Genomic DNA, 21228 nt, shown 5'->3' with positions numbered 1-21228 from the left:
AAAGTCAACTAAAAGCACTGAGTCCACATATTCAGTACTTAGGAGCTTGAACACTTTTGGTTCGATCTAGGGAATTTTTTATTATAAGGTGGCATACCTGATATCTACTATTCCTGCAAAGTTTTATCTTGATGTATTAATTCATCTTTGATCTTTATACCAGAAAAATGAAGTTCGAAATGAAATTTAAAATTTTGTTTTGTCGGAGGTAGGATTCGCTGCAGTCCGATTTCGCCCATATTCACACCGTAGATAAAATTGTCAGAGAGATATCATTTGGTTGAAATCGGTTTGGGCGGGTCTCGAAATATGTGAATTCAACTAAATGTTGGCGACGCCAAGTCCATAATACAATTTGAACCCAGCCTCTTTTAAAGCTCTCTTTTACTATATCGGGGGTAAAATTTAATGTCTCTGCCGTGTTTAGTTATTGATTTATCGCGCACTAGTAACACGGAATGGTTACCGTTATAATGCTAGTGAGCGGAGTTATTAACCGATATCATTCTTTTTCACATTGTCGGGAGGAGTTATTACAATATTTCAGCCAGGTGAATTTGGTTATTGTAGCTTAAGTGGTTTAGGAGATGACCTAGATGGTTGTTGTAGGGCATACCCATTTTGAAGGCATGTTCTCTAAATAGCCAGTGCCCTGTTATTTTAGCTGTTACTCCGTAGATACTTTTCCTAGACCTATTTCTCTTCTTGTCTTGTCATATGTTGGCCATAATTGTTTAGTTATGATGCATTTTTTTATGTTTTTCCATATGTTCTTTGCAACTTGTTGAAATTGTCCATTGTTTTCTCTTTTGTTCTGCCTTTGCCAACTCGTCGTTGGCCTAAAATGTTCCTGTGGCCGGGAACCTAGATCAAGTCTAGGTGGAGCTTGTCTTTTATTGAGCTTAGTGCTTTCCTGCAATTGTGGACTATACTGGAATTTGCCATGAACGACGGCAAGGCCAGGAGCGCCGCGGATAGAGAGAGAAATGTCTAGATCAACGAAAGTCCGCAGTCGATTTTGGACCCGTCGGTATAGACTGAGATGGTATCTTCCTCCCCTATTGAGCCTCTTCACTATTCTCGTCTAGAGGGTACCCTCACCAGGAAGTTTCTATTGAAATCCAGCATTGGGAGAATGTAGTCTGATTTATTAACGTTGAGCTTATTTAACCTTCCACTGTGTCCATAGTTCTGCTGATTCCAACCACCCAATTCTTTTTTTCTTATAAATGAACATGCTGTTGTTTTGGTTCTGCTTGTGAATAGCATCAATTCTGTTTTCTTAGGGTTAACACCTAGTCCATTGTTCTTAGCCCATAGGTTTAACATTCGTAACGCTTTTTCCATAATCTCGCTGACTGTTGAATGAAACATGCCTGATACCAACAACACTATATCGTCTGCATATGCCATTGCTTTTACTCCTCCACCGTTTATTTGGAGTAGTATTTCGTTCAGTACTGCAACTCATAGAAGCGGGGAGAGGACTACTCCTTGAGGCGTCCCTCTACTCACACAACTTGTTTGTGTTGCATCGCCGTTTGATGCTTGCTATAATCTTTCGATTCTCAAGCATCGATTGTATCCATCTGCACACAGTGTCATCTATGCCACCTTTCAAATACCTTCAACATAAAGGAGGTGAGGTTTATATTTACGTCTAAAATTATTTATAGCATTTCCTTCAGCCTTAATGTGGGAAGTATTAGTATGTTCTTTGGATAGCATTTTGCTCAGCCTTACGGTTTCTCTGCAACTTTCTATCGATGTGCAGAAGGATCGCCGTGAATAATTTTTAGCTTTCCTAATTGCTTTTTTTGTATCTTTTCATATAGTTATATGATTGACAGATTTTGGTTTTAAAACATTCATTGAACGTTTTCCTTAGTTATGTTCTCAAATTCTTGACCTCGCTGTTCCACCAAGGGAGAGACTTTCTCTTTTTCAGAACTGTTAGCGGTGTGGATTTATGGGAAGTTGTAGTAGTTGTAAGATATTTTCTAACTTCTCTACTTCTAAATCTAGTTCCTGAAGATTACTGATACTCTTATTGCCTCCTTTTGCAAGGCATTTTGTTTCTATACTGGTAAATTTTTCCCATGCTGCTCTTCTAGGGTTCCGATATTTGAGAGGAGTACTCTATTTCTTGCGGATGTTGAAGAGTATCCAGGAGTGATCCGACATGGAAGACTCATCGGATATCCTCCAGTTATCCCCAACGAAACTGTCTGTGTCTGCTGATAACGTGAGGTCCAGCACCTCCTCGCATTTCGAAAACCTATCAAAGCTTGGGAAAATAAAGGTTGGCTTATCGCCCTTGTTGCATATACTTAAATTGCTATTCCGAATATATTGTAAGAGTGACTCACCTCTGATGTTTTTGCTATACTATTAGGACATCTTCCTTTCTGTTGTCCTCTACTAGAGTCATAAGTGGTGACGGAGGTATGTCCACGTCATGGGCCATGTAGGCTGAAACCAAAAAGAAATGATTTTCCTTTTGTTCCACCTTTACCACTGTGGTATCTGCTGTTCTGTAATTAGGACAAAGAAATGCATTTATACTTCTATTGATAAGAATGCATGCCCTAAGTTTACCTTTGTTTCGTGTGTAAAAAATGTTACAGCTATTCCTGTTCAGCCCTGGACGGTGTTTTCATTAAGCCAGGGCTCCTGTATTAGAGTCATGTCGATGCCCCTCTCGTTTATGAGGGTTGTCAGATTTGCTGTAGCACACTTCGAGTGCTGCAGGTTAATCTGTCGTCCACCTCTTCCGTGTCGCCTTCGTCAGCCGCTTTGTCGCCTTGGAAGATTTTTAGCCTGGCCTTGCGAATTCCGAAGCTGATTTTGCAGTCAGTCTTCTTAAGAGCCTCGATGGACCCTTCGCAAATAGCCACCAGAATTGGTCTGCCTGCTTTATTGGCTTTTTCCTCCTTGATCATCTGCCACTCATCTATATATCTATGTATAGCTTTGTTCTGCTGCTTGATGCATCTCAGGATGTTTTTGCCGCGATCAGCGGTTAATTCATCTATATCACCATTGTAGGAATTATGAGGTGGCCCTCTTAGTTCGTAAGAGTAGAGTGCGTTTCCTTTGGGATGTACACTTTACTATTACTTACGCCCCTTCGCCACGACAAGGTGAAATTTATTAGAAGCCGAAGCCAGGCCCACTTTTTCAATATTTTTGGAAAATAGGTTCCTCTTGCCACAGCGATACCCTATGTTAAATTACAATTCTAAATCTTAATTTACTGCTTCGTTATAATACTTTATACTTTTTCTGTTAATGGCGTTTTGTGAACTACGAACTTACTTTTTTGCCAGAGAATTGGTCCACCTAGATGTGTCAAGATATCCCAAGTTTTGCAAAAGTTACAGCTTGCCCGGACGGATAGTCGGACAGACAGACAGTCACCCGAATTTCAACTCGTCTCGTGATCATGATCATATATATACTTGTATAACTCTATATCTATCGCGGATAATTGTAGGTGATGCACAAAACCGTTGTGTGAACAAAACAATAATACTCTGTAACAAAATGTTGCAAAAGTATAAAAACACCAAACAACTACATGTTACATATTGTTACGAATTTACTCTTGCTAGTTTACTTTGTTAGGTTCGTATCTCTGGATTGACAAATAAAATCAACACTGTTTAATTTAATTCAACAACTCTTTATTTCACAACTCGTCTACACTATAGCAGTTTACTCTTAGCACTGATTGATTACGTTGGCGCTGCCACGGCTTATATAGCCACGCACTTCTCGCTGATGCCGACGTGTCCTTCTAGAATATCGCGTCTGGAAATTACCAGAACATACGGCTATACGGCGCCAGACGCAAGCAGACAGTCGCGGCGCCAGACTCAGCAATTGTTTAACTAGACAAGCAGACAGTGCGGCGCCAGATGTCTATTGTTTCGACAAGCAGACAGTCGTGGCGCCAGATGTCTACAACAAGATAAATGCTATTCCATATACCTATACAGCTATTGTTCATAATCAGGGATGCATATAGTAATACAAATACAACTTAATACTACTTTAGTAACACTGCCCTCCACTAAAGCCTAATCGTCCCGATTAGGCACAAATCCTCTTGAACCAAATGGGGCGAGCCTCTCCAAATGTACTACTTTCATTTTACATCGTGCTTTTCCATTTCTTTGTATGCGGTATACCACGTCATTAAGTCGTTTCATCACCATATAGGGTCCTTCCCAGGCTGTCTGCAGTTTCGGGGACAAGCCTTTCTTTCGAAGTGGATTGTACAACAGGACCAGATCACCTTCTTCAAAACCTTTTGAATTTGCCGCTTGATCGAACCGGTCCTTCATCTTATTGCTCATCAGATGCGTATGCTGTCTTACCATTAGATGCAATTCATTCATTTCTTCCTTTAAGGCAGAACAATAATCTCCATCATTTCTTACAGCTGTAGGATTCGTTCCAAACTTAAGATCAGCAGGGAGTCGCAGATCAGATCCGAAAATAATCTTTGCCGGCGTGTAACCAGTTGTCTCGTGCTTCGCTGAACGATACGCCAGCAGGAACATCTGGATGCGCTTGTCCCAATTCCGTTGGTCTTTATCAACGATTTTCCGCAGATGTTCTTCGAGCGTTCGGTTGAATCTCTCTACCATCCCATCTGATTGTGGGTGTAACGCTGTTGTCCGTGTCTTGTGGATGCCCAATAATGTACAGACTTCTTGGAAAATGGAAGATTCGAAATTTCTGCCTTGATCTGAGTGTAATTCGACGGGCACTCCGAACCTTGTTATCCAATTTTCTACAAACGCTTCGGCTACGGTCTTCGCTTCCTGGTTTGGTAAGGCATATACTTCTGGCCATTTACTGAAATAGTCCATGACAACCAGTAGATATTTGTTTCCGGCCGTACTGGTTGGGAACGGACCTGCAACATCCATTGCGACTCGTTCAAATGGTGATCCCACGTTGTACTGTTGTAGCCTACCGCGACTTTTGGCTTTAGGACCTTTAGCTGCCATGCACTCTACGCAATTACTTATCCATTCTGCTATGGAATCTCGACAGCCGATCCAGTAGAACCGTTGTTTAATCTTCTCTATAGTTTTTGTAATTCCAAGGTGCCCTCCACTAGGTCCATTGTGATATTCTTTCAATACTTTCGGGATCATGGACTTCGGTACTATGATCAGCAGACGAGAATGTTTGCCATCTTCGCTTTCCCAGGTACGATGAAGGTATCCATTAACGAGGTTTATGCTGTTCCATTGGGCCCAATATGCTTTTGCAGTTGGACTCTCGCTACTTATTTGTTCCTTTGGTGGTCGTACCCCATTTTCTTTGGCCATTACCAGCTTTGCAAGATCAGGGTCCTCCAGCTGATTGATTCTGATGCGGTGAGGAGTCCAATCATCTTCAGGTTCTATATTCAGTAATCGCACGTCGATTATACCTTCTTTTCCTTCTGATTTGGAGCAATGTTTACATTCCAGTGGACAAGGGCGACGTGATAATGCATCCGCATTTTTGTGGTGAATCCCCTTTCGATGTTCCGTTTCGAAGTCGTAATTCTGTAATCTTTCGATCCATCGTGCAATTTGGCCTTCCGGATTCTTAAACTTTAATAACCATTTTAATGCTGCATGATCAGTCCTCAGCAAGAATCGTTGTCCATACAAATACTTGTGGAAATGTTTTACACATTCCACCACAGCTAGTAGTTCTTTTCGCGTCACACAGTAGTTTTTCTCTGGTTTCCCGAGCACTCTGCTGTAATACCCAATTACACTTTCTTGTCCGTCGATGAGCTGAGACAGGACACCTCCAATTCCATAAGCGCTCGCATCTGTATCCAGGATGAATTTCTTTCCAGGTATTGGATAAGCCAACATCGGCGCCGTACAAAGTAGTTCCTTAAGCTGCTCAAACGCTTTTTCTTGTTCCAACTGCCATACAAACGGGCGATTCTTCTTTGTTAAATCATGTAAACTTCTAGCCACGTTCGCAAATCCAGGTACGAAACGGCGATAATACGTGCATAAGCCGAGGAAGCTGCGGTGTTTATGAATGTTGGTGGGTCGAGGCCAATCTTTCACTGCTTTTATTTTTCCTTCCTCGGTGTGAATTCCCTCAGTTGACACTTTATGTCCGAGATATGTGACCTGCTTCTTCCATAATGAACACTTTTTGGGATTCAAGCGTAATCCGGCTGATGCTATTCGCTGAAAGACTTCCTCTAGATTTTTCAGATGATCATCAAAACTTTTTCCCATGATGATAATGTCATCAAGATACACCAAACATGTCTTCCAGTTGAGTCCTTTTAACACATGTTCCATCAGTCGCTCGAACGTTGCAGGCGCATTACATAACCCAAATGGCATCACAGAGAATTCCCATAACCCGTCGCCCATACTGAAAGCGGTCTTTTCACGGTCACGTTCATCGATCTCGACTTGCCAATATCCACTTTGTAGATCTAATGTAGAAAACCATTTCGCTCCAGACAAGGTGTCTAATGTATCGTCGATTCTTGGTAGAGGATAACTGTCTTTCTTTGTGACATCATTCAACTTCCTATAATCTACGCAGAAACGGGTGCTACCTTCTTTCTTTTTAACTAAGACGATAGGTGAGCTCCATGGACTTATTGAAGGTTCGATTACACCGTTTTTGTGCATGTCTTCAATAATTTTGTTAGCATCCTCACGTTTTGCTAGTGGAACCCTACGCGGAGCTTGTCGGATTGGTTTAGCGTCTCCAGTATTTATGCGATGTTTGACAATGCCTGTTCTTCCTGTGTTTCCTTCGTTTGCAAATATGGATGCGTATTTTTCTAATAGTTTTTCTGCTTTTAATTTTTCATTTCCATGCAGTTCGTTCAGCAAATTGTTTAGGAGTGTAGGACTTATCTGCTGTGGCTCAATAGTAGGTTTCTGTTGTGACCGTTCGCATCGTGCTATTGCACTTATATTCTGGCACTGTCCAATTACTGCTCCTTTCTTCAGACTTATAGGCGTGTTGAATTCATTCACTACTCTGACCGGAATGGTGGCGTCTTCTCTAATTTTCACAAGCGTTCTTCCTACCAATATGGGTGTATCTATTTTTGTTGGTTCCACAATCCACAATTCTTCAGTCCCACCTCCTCCATTCACTTTAGCCCATACAATCGCCTCAGATTTTGGTGGAATACTCTGATTATCATCAACAATCACCCTCTTACTTTCAACGTTGGTCACATATCCGGTGTTTATAGGCATCTCCATGTTCTGGCAAAACAGCATTTGCTTGTTTAAATCCAAAGTAACCCCGTGATCAATCATGAAATCTACTCCCATTATAATTTCATCCGTGATTTCTGCTACGATGAAGGTGTGATTAACTTCCAGGGTACCAATCATCACTTCGCAAAACACTTTTCCCGCGACAGCTGCTTCCTCCCCGGTGGCCGTTCGAAGCTTGCAACCGACTAATGGTTCAACCGTTCCTCTTACCACATCCGGTCGGATGATTGAATGTGTGGCACCAGTATCCAAAGTAAGCGTTGACAGTCGTCCATTTACGATGCCGTTGATAGTAAGATTGTTGTCATGGCGACCTATTTGTGATATCGAGATGGCGGGGCAAATAGTTGTGGGAACCAGCTCACGCCCCTTTGAACTGTTCCGTTTTAGTTTAACGACTTGTGAGATGTGGATGCTCCGTCCTCGTTATCTGTTGGTTGTTTCCGTTTTGATGGGTTTACTTTTATATTGCAATTTCGGGCAAAGTGACCCGCTTTTCCACAGTTGAAACATCTGCCTGTTGTATTTACTCGCGGTGCAGCAATTGTCTTCAGAGTCTTCAATATTTCTTCCATCAGCGCCGGTTGTTCCATTTCAACCCTTTGTACTTTGTGTGCTGGTTTACTTAGAAGCGAAGCTGTTTCCTGTGTGAGGGCGTGCGAAACTGTTTCAGCAAACGTTCTTTTTGGCAATGCATATGTGGCGCGTTTGGTGTCCACATCACGAATTCCATTTATGAAACTTTGAATTTTCACCCTCTCAATGTAATCCACAGGTGCATCTGCATTTGCCAAATGAGCCAGTCGTTGTATTTCAGTTGCGAACTCTTGCAATGACTCGTTCATCTTCTGACCCCTATTTTGCAGTTCGATCTGGTATATTTGTTTCCGGTGCTCACTACCATAACGTCTTTCTATCGCACTCATCAATGCCTCATAGTTGTCCCGTTCACAGTCTGGAATAGTCTGAAGGATTTCTGCCGCAGGTCCTTTCAATGATACAAATAAGGACGCCACTTTGTCCGCTGCATTCCAGTTATTGGCCGTTGCTGTCTTTTCAAACTGAAGTTTGAAAATTTGAAATGGAATACTTCCATCGAATGTGGGTGCCTTCAATCTTTGATTATTTGTTGATGGTGCAGGGCCATGCAGTTGCAGTTCTCACACACGATTACTTAATTGAAGAACTTCTGCTTTTAAATTTTCTTCGTCATTTTTTAAAGTGCTTAATTCGTCTTCAAATTTTGAAAATTTCTCTTGCACTTGTTTTTGTAGTTGTGTAGTATTTTCCGTAATCTGTTGTACCAAACGATGTTGTTGTGTAAGGCGAGACTCTAACTGTGATGTATTTTCAGCTATTTGCTGTGCCAGACGATTTTCGGTTTGCACTGCATTGTCTGCTATTTGTGATGTATTTTCAGCTATTTGCTGTGCCAGACGATTTTCTGTTTGCACTGCATTCTCTGCCATTTGCTTAATAGCCACTAACAGCATGTTCATGTCCACATTTGATGATGTTCGTTGTTCTTCTACTTTTTCTTCTACCTTCGTAGAAGTTTCTGGCCCAACAAATTCGAACTCGTCCACATTAATTCCATCCGCTTCCATTGCTTCACGTAATCGTGCCTGCAGATCCGCCTTTTGCCCGCTTATCGGCAAATTACGCTCCTCCAGTTCCTTTTTTAATTGCTGAATTCTCAATTCTCCGAATTTAACCATCTTGAATTTGGATTATTTGACAATCCCACTTCTGACACCAATTGTTACGAATTTACTCTTGCTAGTTTACTTTGTTAGGTTCGTATCTCTGGATTGACAAATAAAATCAACACTGTTTAATTTAATTCAACAACTCTTTATTTCACAACTCGTCTACACTATAGCAGTTTACTCTTAGCACTGATTGATTACGTTGGCCACGGCACGGCTTACATAGCCACGCACTTCTCGCTGATGCCGACGTGTCCTTCTAGAATATCGCGTCTGGAAATTACCAGAACATACGGCTATACGGCGCCAGACGCAAGCAGACAGTCGCGGCGCCAGACTCAGCAATTGTTTAACTAGACAAGCAGACAGTGCGGCGCCAGATGTCTATTGTTTCGACAAGCAGACAGTCGTGGCGCCAGATGTCTACAACAAGATAAATGCTATTCCATATACCTACAGCTATTGTTCATAATCAGGGATGCATATAGTAATACAAATACAACTTAATACTACTTTTGTAACAATATAATAGGAATAATTAATGGTTTAGAAGCCCGAATTTCGAGCGTTTTTTTTTTTAATTTACTTTTAACATGCTACATGTAATAATTTTCATTTTCTAACACGTTTTATACCGAATGTATCGGTCAGTGAGTATTATTTATATTAAAAATTGCATCAAAATATGTTCTCGAGTAAACCTAAGCGAATTAATACAATTCAGGTTGTTCAAAATGTAATTTAAAAAAAAATAAATTGACAAGTTTGCTTGAAAATTATTAGGTTTAGCGCTGAATGAGAATTAAATCCGTACCATGGTCTACATCTCATATGCATATAATCTAGTGAAATCAGATCCTCGGGATGACGTTTTTCACGTCACAGTACTAAAATGGTCGAAAACTACAACCACGCCTACTTTCCATAAAATAAAATTTTCAATTCCATCTGATTCTTTCACTTTCCAGTGTTCAAATCAAAAAGCTTCCTTACAATGGTATGTCTGTGCCTTGAAAATGGATTAAATCAGGTCAATACTCCACTTAGTTCCCATATACTCAATATAAAGATTTTAGTACTTCCGGCTGACTTTATACCTCATAAATCGGCCAACACGTGAGTTTTCTCAATGAAATTAAAGAGCTTGTTTTACTGATAACAGTGTATCTTCGTGCCAAATTAGGCGCAAACTTGACCCTGCACCCATATAGGTTAAGTTAGGTTACTCTGATAGGCCAATGAGCCATGCATAGACCAGTTTTAGTCCTTTCAGTTACCGGATGGTGTTCAGTTACGAGGTTCATGAGTAGTATTCATACTTTAGGTTGCCTGCGCTTAACGCGAATTTCATCAGACTCTGTGGACTATTGATATCTCTTCCAGGGTATCATACCGGGGGACACTCCAATGTTTACAGCGTAATTTTGTCAATGCCGTACAAGTGCACAAATGATGATCAGTTGTTTCTCTAGTGTCATGCTCTTGGCATTTTCTGCGGTCATTTCGATCTGTCAGCTCCATTCTGCAGGCGTGTGTCGTCAACAGACAGTGACCAGTTAGTATTCCGATCATGTTCTTACAGTAATTTTTGTCGAGTGTCAGTAAGAATTTTTAGTACTTTTCTACTGTTTTGCACATAATTTTTGCCGTTTTGCACGCAGATAGCTCGTTCCGTCATTTTTAATAATGTCCAGATCGTCGTATAGACAATGCATTGGTTTACCAATGTTAACCCTTTTTTCCGCGTGATAGCGGTACATAATTTTTGGCAATTTTGTCTACAATTTTATTGCTCTCTTTGTTACCTGGCACCCAGTAGAAGATAAGTTGCTTGCTTCTGGCAACACTTTACACTAATGCCCTGCTTCCCAAGACACTTTTGTCCGATATGTGATACCAGGTTACTGCCTTGATTACTACTTAGATGTCTACGTAGATATTGACTCTGGAATTACTTACGGGTACATTAGACGCCAGCTCCTCAGCCGGCGTTCACAATAGCAAAGATCTCAGCTTGAAAAATACTGCAGTGATCCAGTAACTTAAAAGGATGCCTTATGCGTAATCCTGGACAGCATATCCAGCAGCGAGCCTCTAAACCCCTTCTATTGGCTTCTGATAGGTGGATTTCCGTACGCCTATCCACCATACTACTACACGTTAGAACAGAATTGATCTAAGAATAGCTGTGCCGGGCATCTTCCTACTTGCAAATAAGCATTTCAAGCCTTTCTCACTCTTTCTTCTTTATTGTGCTTACACAGCAGTTTGCTGTCCAAGACTATGCCAAGGTACTTGGGGTAGTCCATGAGAGAGGGTTGTGTCCCATTTATTGAAGGAAACCTCCATAGAGGAATTTTGTACTTCCTTGTGAACACAAGCAGATCCAGAGTCTCTGGGATCAACTCCAGACCCACTTACGATGCCCAATTCTGGATTGTATTGAGAGGGGTGGTCATAATACTGCTAATTATCTGTATTCATTAAAGTAGCAATGTTGTCCGCATATGCGGCTTTCGTTAGCAGTTGAAGTGGTAAGTTCGTTAACAGTTTATTCCCCACTACCAGTAGAAAATGGCACTCTTTGCACTGGTATTGAATACTGAAAGGGCGTTTGAAAACAACGCTCGTGGAGCATCTCTTGACAAAGAATGGATTCGGGAAAGTTTACCGCGCTACTGCCTTCATAGCTAGGATTTTAGATACTACTTTCCTGAGTGTATCGCCGTCGATCTAATGAAGATGTAGATGTACCTATGGTCAGAGAACGCCGGTGTGCTTAGCAACCTCCAGTTTTCTACCAATGTATCTGTACTTGTGTGAAGTATTATGTCTAGAACGTTTCTGGAAGTGGGTTCTAACGGGTGATTTTTTTGAGGTTAGGATTTTCATGCATTAGTATTTGACAGATCACGTGGGATTTCAGACATGGTGTCAAAGAGAAAGATGCTCAGTATGCTTTGACATTTCATCATGAATAGACTTACTAACGAGCAACGCTTGCAAATCATTGAATTTTATTACCAAAATCAGTGTTCGGTTTTTTTTTTTTTTCGGACAAATTTTGTTCAGCGATGAGGCTCATTTCTGGTTGAATGGCTACGTAAATAAGCAAAATTGCCGCATTTGGGGTGAAGAGCAACCAGAAGCCGTTCAAGAACTGCCCATGCATCCCGAAAAATGCACCGTTTGGTGTGGTTTGTACGCTGGTGGAATCATTGGACCGTATTTTTTCAAAGATGCTGTTGGACGCAACGTTACGGTGAATGGCGATCGCTATCGTTCGATGCTAACAAACTTTTTGTTGCCAAAAATGGAAGAACTGAACTTGGTTGACATGTGGTTTCAACAAGATGGCGCTACATGCCACACAGCTCGCGATTCTATGGCCATTTTGAGGGAAAACTTCGGACAACAATTCATCTCAAGAAATGGACCCGTAAGTTGGCCACCAAGATCATGCGATTTAACGCCTTTAGACTATTTTTTGTGGGGCTACGTCAAGTCTAAAGTCTACAGAAATAAGCCAGCAACTATTCCAGCTTTGGAAGACAACATTTCCGAAGAAATTCGGGCTATTCCGGCCGAAATGCTCGAAAAAGTTGCCCAAAATTGGACTTTCCGAATGGACCACCTAAGACGCAGCCGCGGTCAACATTTAAATGAAATTATCTTCAAAAAGTAAATGTCATGAACCAATCTAACGTTTCAAATAAAGAACCGATGAGATTTTGCAAATTTTATGCGTTTTTTTTTAAAAAAAGTTATCAAGCTCTTAAAAAATCACCCTATATATAGATAGGTACCTCACCTAGATAAGCTACCACTAGACAACTTTGACTCGTTGACTCACCACACACACACACCACTTTGCCACATCGTATCATAGTTTTATCCACGTAACTGCATCATTTAAAACTAAAGTATGTTAAAATTCATTAAAAGTCCGATTACTCATTATGAAACCACTTTTAGGTAAAATTCTAAACCTCAAAGGGAAAATACTTTCAAGTGCTGCCAAAATTGTATATTAGCTTTCTTAAATTCGCCATTTATCTGCTCTTTTGTCAATAAAATGACATGTAAAAGCAACAACAAATTTATCGAGTTTTAGAAGTTTCAGAATTGTCCAAATAACAAATGAAAACAGAATTTTCTTTTTACAATTTTAAAACTTAAGACTTAAAATCAGTTTGGGGCCATCCATGAATTACGTCACACCTTGAAGGGGGGAGGGTATCATTCAGAAGTGGCATTGTGAGACAAAGGGCAGGAGCAAAAACTTTTTGACATCACATTTCAAAATTTGTGATGTACAAACGTGAAATTTATATGTAAACAAAAAATGTTAAACATTTATAAACACAATCTTTGTTTTTTTAATACTTAAGTATAACTTGCAAGAGCTGTTACCTATCGCGAAAATTCGTTCTCAAAGAATTGCGGCTAGACGTGCCCGAGAGATTCTCTGTTTAATGAATGATGATCTTGCTTTATGGATGGAAGAAAACGATGTTGATACGAAAGATGTTCCTGACATCCAAATTCAGAACGAAAATGAAGTGCCTGATTTGCCAGTAATAAATGATATAAAGGAGTGGGTCAAAAGTCCATGGACACAATATGATTAAATTTTGTATTTTTAATTAGCATAATTAAGTATCTATTATTTTTTGACTGACTTGATTGTTCGAAATGTGACATCTTGTGACAAGGACGGGGGGAGGGGCTAAAAAGTCCTTAGATTCGTGTGACGTAATATATGAATGGCCCTTTATAGTTATTTATAGAAAACAAAAATAAATAATCATAACACTATTACGCAAGCGTCAGAAGGCTTGTTAGTGTAGGGTTGGACCACAAATTTATTCGTTTGGCTCAAAAGTCTCATTTGTCGGATCGAATACAACTTTTATAAAATTTAGCTTACAAATTCACCATTCATTGTTCGACGAAACTGTGGACAGGTTTTTTTGTTTTTTTTTTTTTATTGAAACGTAATAAATGATGGTTAAATCATGCTTTTTTCTCAATTTATGAAGTAAAACAATAAAAGCTGTAATAACAAGCTTTTCTTTTTTGAACTAAATTTTACGACTAAATATTATATAATGATATTTGTCTTTTTCTTGGATTCTAAATGGATCATGAAACGTTGTTCTTTTCAGTCTGCGCCTGCCATTATCAGTCTGTCCTAATTGTCGGGCTTTAGTGTTTACATGATTTTGTAACCTTTTTGCATGTTTCGATGCTGTTTAGCGATTGACTTTTCGATTTTGATTTTGATTGCGTATGTACCACGGGGCATTTACCATTTTTTGCAGAACTTTGTTTGGGAATCTTTGCACCGCTACGATGTACAACGGGGCAGCGCATATCCATAGTTGAATTTCATATGTCCAAATAGGTTTCAAGGTTTGATTGTAGACTAGGATTTTATTTGATGTTGTTGAGAGTGATTTCATGCCGATCAACCAGTTTAATTTGTGGTATTTTAGTTTTAGTTCTGATACTTTTTTTGTATATGCTCCTTCCAATTCAACTTTGCATCCAACGTCATACCAAGATATTTCACCGAGGTAGATTACGGGATTACTTCATTTCTAATATGTAGAGGGATGTAAGTAAAACTTTTGTTAGTGAAGTTTATATGGATAGACTTCAACTCGTTTTGAGTAATGAACCATTTCTGTGTCCATTCTACAATTTGATTTAGTGAAGATAGCATTCTGTGCGACGACTCGACTTAATTTTAGCCGGTCATAATGATGCAGGTATCATCTGCAAATTTGGCGATTGCGCAGTTTGGCGACGTAGGCATGTCTATAGCAAACAAAATGTATAAGAGTGGTCCCAGGACACTTCCTTGGGGTACACCCGTTTTTATCGGCTGTATCGTAGTACATGATTGTCCCTGCTTGATTCTGAAGTAGCGGTTGCTCAGATAAGAGTCAACTAGATCTGTTAAATACTCTGGAAGGTGAAGTCTTAATTTATGAAGTAAGCCAAGGTGACATACTCTATCGAACGCCTGGGATACTTCAAGTAAAACAGCTATGCAATTGTCCTCTTTTTCCATCGCATCTTCGATTATGCTTGTTATTCGATGAACTTGATTGATTGTGGAATGTTGATATCTATGTAAATCCAAATTGATGAATGGGTATAAGTCCCTTTTCTTCAATTATGTTCTGAAGTCTTCTTATGTAGTTTGGACAAAATAGGCAACAGTGAAATTGGACGAGGATTCATGTGCGCTTTTGCCAGGTTTTTGTTCCATTATGATTTCAGATACTTTCCATGATACTTTGCCATTGCTTTTCGCGTAAGATTTTTTAGTACATCAGCAGTCACTAAGTCGAAGCCGGTAGCCTTTTTTGGTTTAAATCTACTTTTAATAATATTTTCTACTTCTTTATTTGTTGCTGGTTGAATTTCACCGACGTATTGCGATTCTTCCAGCTGCGGTAGAGTACCATTGAACGCAAAAGGACTAAATGTTTTAGTTAGTTTCTCTGAGAAAACTTCAATTATGTCAAAGCTTATAGACTTTAGGACAAAATTAATAAGATGTAAAATATTTCATACATACATGTGTACATACATACAAATCTATAAATGGATACACATTACTTATTTCAGTGACGTTTATTTTATTTGCAGACAATAAAATACTAAGCTATTGGTTAACACATCTAATACCATTCCTTGTACTTGCTGCCCTGAAATGCTCAAATTCAGTATTAGTGCGTGGGGTTTTCATTGATGCGGAAGGTTCACCAGATGAATGTGTAACTATTCCAATAAATTATGTTAAACTACATTTTGAAAGAGAACGTAAAAAGAAATGTATATATATGTGCCATCAGACGGACATGAAGAAAAAGGCGAATAAGGATGTCCAAATCAGTTTACTAGAGAAGTCTGAGAAAGTAGTAATTAAGAAGCAAGCTGGCAAAGATGCAACTCGTCTTGTATAACCAATATATATAGATGCATGTATGAAATATTTTCTACATGAGAAGTACATCCAACAGTGCGCGTTAATACATTTGCGATTTACCAGAAAAAAAGAAGAAATTTTAAAGACTCATTAAAATTTTACCGAATATAAAAGTGCTTTTAGGTGTATTAATAACTTATTTTTAATATCTAGTCTAGGTAATCTGGAATAACTTCTGCAACATGAGTAAGATCCAAAACTCACCATGTGTCTAGTAGCTTGATGATCAATACATTTTGAAGAAGTAATATTAAATTTACAATATCTTATTGGTAGGTCTAAATAAATCCAATTCAAAATCTGAACCCGCAATTGCGTAAACTGTCTTACATGTTTATTTAATTACACTAGTTTACAATCATTTTGAGATGTTAGAAACTGTATCTAGCTAAAACTATAACTGATACGAGTAGTAAAAATATTTTAACACATGGGATTTCTTTTCTTGAAGTCAAGGGGCGTAGGGGTAAAACCACCACACTTTATTAAAATGTAAAAAAGGTGTAAAATTTGTAATCAGAACACCTCAAATACCCCACAGACCTCTTAGCACATTAGTCGCCAATTTTCCCTTCAGATTACTTAGAAAATGTGCAATTATAAATTACACATCATTTATAAATTACAGTCAAGAAAAAAGTCTGCATGCATCTTTCGATTTTGTAATTTGGGTAAATCTGGTAAAAAGGTGTGGATTTTTTGAAACGAGTGTTTTTTAATTATTTCGTTTAATATTTTTGAAAGTGATGGTTCATATTAATTTGGAGTAAATCAAGTACTGCGCTTGACGTGAAGAATATTACACCTACAGTCAAATATGGAAGAGGCTGCGTTATGGTTTGGGGTGCCATAAATCACATGTTTGGGACGTTGAATAATAGAAAATACGCAAATGTAACATCAGCAGCAGCAATGAAACCCTAAAAACTGCTTTTACTCGAGCTTCAGCCGAAATTTCCGATATATCTGAAAATTTGGTGACTTCATTGTCCCGACTGTACTAGTAGTTATTAATTTCCAAAGTGGACCAATGAAATACTAAAATTCAAAAAAAAAAGAAAATTTTTAATATTTGATGTAGCTATATACAGATTTTTTCCTGGTGATTTTTGATGTTTCTTTACAAATATATTTAATATCAGCATAAGGACTTTTTTAGTTTACTAAAAGATTTTTCAAATTGCAATATCGAAATGTATATATAGAAATTTTTCTTGATTATATATTTATTAAAAAATTTTTAGTCCATTTTCACCACCCAAAACCTGATCTGTAAAACTAAGTGAAAATGACCGGAAACTCCATCAATACCCATATTGCAGCTGATTTCATACATTTGTGTCATAATCATTGGGATATATTTGAATTAATGTTCAAAACTTTGCGAATTGCGATGTACTAATTAGTAATAAGTACATATTATATTGTTTATATTTACATGTGGCGGTTTGATCTAATGCTTACGTTACCTAGTTCTAAACCCTCGTCATTTGTTGATATTACATGTTTTTAAACTTTGATTGAATATTTTTTTCAGAAATAACATTACATATTTGAGACAAGCTTTTATGGCTAAAATTTCACAAAACCTAGGTTTACATCTTATTACCGCTAAAGTTTTAATTATTTCTAAATTATGCAATCGAATATTTTGTCATTGGCAGTCCATAAAACATTACGCAAAACTTTAGCCATATGACCTAATGATAGCCAAAATAATGTAATTTAGTTTAAGAGCATAGTATGTACAGTATGCTCAGTATGTACATATATTGTTTAACTTCTTATATAAATAAAATATGTCTCAAATAAATGTACAATTGTTTTATATTATACATCTTGTCATATACAAATATCTTCATTGTTTTTGTTTTTAACAACTTTACTATTGTACTCGTTCAAATATGTACATGACGTAAATGCATTTTTTAATAACTGTCTTCGATACGCTATTTCTCCACTCGCTTCTACTCTCTTTTCACTCAAATATTTTGATACAATAAATAAAATTTTTATTAAAGCTAGGTAAATTTAATCTTTATGAATTTTAATAATCGAAGTATATTTGATAATTTAATAAAAACGTACTTAAATGTAATAAATTGTATTGCATAACACGGCAACACCCTCTTGCCCATTTTAAGGCATTTGGCCGTTTTAGTAGTAGAATATTTAAGAAGCCCTAATGAAGTACCTGGTCTTGGCCCTGTGTCTCCCTCATTATATAGCATTCTTAATGTAATTTCTGTCATTCTATAAGCTTTCGCCTGCATATGTAGGGGTGAAAAAGATAGGATTTGTTACTTGCAGGTTTCCACAATGGTTTTGAACTCGTAGCGAACGGTCATCATGTCAGCGTCGGATGATGATGATCTGTTTTTGGCATGTGTTGCAGTTCTTATGAAAAAAAAAATAAATAAATTGGAAAAGAAGAAGGCAGAGTGGATAAAAAATTGGTACAAACAGCGTAATAAGTTTACACATGAAAATCTTCTCGCAGAATTACAAATATCCGGCAAAACAAAATATTGTAACTTTTGCTGGATTGCGACACATTTAATGAACTATTAACCAAGGTGGAGCCATTAATTAAAAAAAAAAAATACAGTGATGCGAGAAGCAATACCAGCTAACATGCGTTTGTCAGCAACATTGAGATATTTGGCGTCTGGATATAAATTTGAAGATCTTAAATTCATAGCTGCAATTTCTCCTAGATCCCTTGGATTGATTGTTATTGAAACTTGTAAGGCAATTATTTCGTCGCTTTCAGCATTTATAAAGGTAAGTTATAATCTCAATTATTATATCAATAAATAAAGAATTTCAATTCCGATTATGTTTTATTATAACTTTTTATTTTATACATATTACTACTTTTCTTTAATAAATTAAATTTGTTCATAATGAAAAATTATTCAGTTAAATTTGAAGAAAAATGGGATATTTGAGATTATGACGGTGCAATTTCGCTGCAGTATTCCCATCTGTCTCTCTAACAAAATGTCTTCCACAAATTTTTCGCATAAAATCCGATGCTGTGGAGCCATCCGGTATAAGCCCAGGAGTCTGTTATTGTTGTTGTGGTACTCTTGATTGCAAAAAGTTTCGTGGCAATTTCTAATAAAACATCGTAGCATCTGCTTTTCTTTTATTTTCTTTTAGAACAGTTTCCTTAATAATATTCTGAAATGATAAAGAAATAAAAATACACATATTTTAATTTACATATTAATTAATATTTATTTAAGTATTAGAAAGTCAGAATCGGAATGGAGATCAATTGCAAAAGAATTTTATGAACTTTGGAATTTTCCAAGTGGAATAGGCGCATTGGACGGAAAGCATATTGCTATAAAAACCCTCCAAACTCAGGATCATTCTACTATAATTACAAGAAATTTTTTAGTATTATTCTCATGGCAACTGTGAATGCAAATTATGACTTTATAGTTTCGGATGTTGGTACAATTGGGCGCATTTCTGATGGTGGTGTTATAAAAAAAAAACCGATTTCGGGAAAGCAATTTACAACAAATGTTTACAAATCCCTCATCATCGCAACTACCAAATAGCAATAAAGTTCTGCCATATGTTTTTATTGGAGATAATGCTTTTCAAATGCATGAAAACCTTTTGAAACCCTATCCTGGCACCAATCTCACGAGCAAAGAACGCATCTTTAACTACAGGTTAAATATTAGTATCGCGCTTTGGTGTTCTACAAACCACCATTTCCGTCGAGCCGAAAAAAGCTGAAACCATTGTTTTGGCTTGTTGCTATCTGCATAATTTTTTGGGCGCAAAATAATGTATTCATTCATCGATATAATTGATAATTAAGTTACCAGCTCAGGGGATTTAGTTATTGGAAAATGGCGTAAAGATATATACAGAAAGCCTTTGGTGATACGGCTATGTCTAAATAAAATGTTTACAAGCGGTATAGTGAGTTCCAAACCGGCCGGGAACGTGTCGAAGATGAAGAGCGTCCAGGGCGACCATCAACTTCAACCGACGAAGCTCACGTTCAACAAATCAAAGATTTGGTGTTGAAACAATTAGTCAATTAATAATTAGAGACCTTGCTGATGAAGTTGGCATATCGAAAGGCTCAGCCAATACCATCTTGAAGGATGTTATGGGCCTCAAGCGCGTCAAATCTCGACTGGTACCGAAAACATTGAAAGACCCCGGAAAGTGACTACAACCAGTGTTTCGAAGATTGGAAAATCCGTTGGCATAAGTGCATTGAATCGGGAGGGGATTACTTTGAAGGGGATGAAATTGATTTGGAAAAATAAATAAAGAATTTTCAAAATAAATACAATGTCACCTTATTTTTTGTGCACAGAGTATATATATTTTACTTTCTTTGAAAAATAAGTTATTATGTAAACGATATTTGATGTTAATTAATTTTATGGCAGCAATATATATTAATTTTCAAGACCTCCAACACGCGATAGACCAATATAAAGTTGGCCATGAGTAAAACATTCTTTCCGTACGTCAATCCTTACTAATTCGAAAGTTTGGCCTTGGAAATTATTCATAGTTAGAGGGAAAGATGTTACGGAAATTGAAGACGTTTAAATGGGATTTGGCAAATCACTTAATACCATCGAAATCTTCGGTATAAGAGCTAGTTGACCAGCTGCTGGGCCGGTAATAATGGTTGCTACAATTTAATTGACCTTCAATTACTTAATAAGCAGCCTCGTCCCGTTGCACATACTTCGAGGGCTTAAAGCAAGGCGCTGAGATCCCTCTATAATCGATTCTGGCCACGTGCTTGTGAGGTTCTAAAATTTTGTTGCTGCGATCGTTCGACACTCGACTTCCGATCGAGTTCACTACAATTGAATGAAGTTATTGTATCTTTTGCACCGTCAGGGCAAATTCTTTTATTAATACAAGAACTAAGATTGTCCACATTTTGATAACTTAGTGCTATTTATACTACTTTGTGGTACTAGTTTCTATTGGCTGTCTACTATGCTGTTTGAAGATAGACACACTATCTACGGTCGATTGTTTGTCGTTATAAACAGTACCGAGAGGATAGCGTGTAGGAGACAACACTCATTATGTGTGATACCATTTCCATTTCACCTCATGTGTGCAGCATTTATTTGAATTTCCTATCACTATTTGTTTATGCGTGTGTTTAAATGAGTTAAGTCTCCCTCACTCTATCCGGGAAAAGCTAGCGCACCCTAGCATAACT

At 37.9% G+C, this 21228-nt stretch overlaps 1 protein-coding gene across 13 annotated transcripts in view; it reads left to right on the top strand.

Moving 5' to 3' along the window:
* LOC105225451 (retrovirus-related Pol polyprotein from transposon 297) overlaps positions 1 to 17811 on the top strand; it is a 332389-nt gene extending 314578 nt beyond the window's left edge. For all 13 annotated transcript variants that reach the window (XM_049450368.1, XM_049450363.1, XM_049450341.1 and 10 more), the window contains one exon: positions 15659 to 17811. In XM_049450368.1, the coding sequence (XP_049306325.1) occupies positions 15659 to 15975 (317 nt within the window). In that variant the 3' untranslated portion in view covers positions 15976 to 17811. The remainder of the gene's footprint in view (positions 1 to 15658) is intronic.
* Positions 17812 to 21228: the final 3417 nt, after the last annotated feature.

This window comes from Bactrocera dorsalis, chromosome 1 (assembly GCF_023373825.1).
Source record: "Bactrocera dorsalis isolate Fly_Bdor chromosome 1, ASM2337382v1, whole genome shotgun sequence".
Taxonomy (NCBI): domain Eukaryota; kingdom Metazoa; phylum Arthropoda; class Insecta; order Diptera; family Tephritidae; genus Bactrocera; species Bactrocera dorsalis.
The sequence above is the reverse complement of the archived record's forward strand: the minus strand, read 5'-3'. Positions and strand labels throughout refer to the sequence as shown.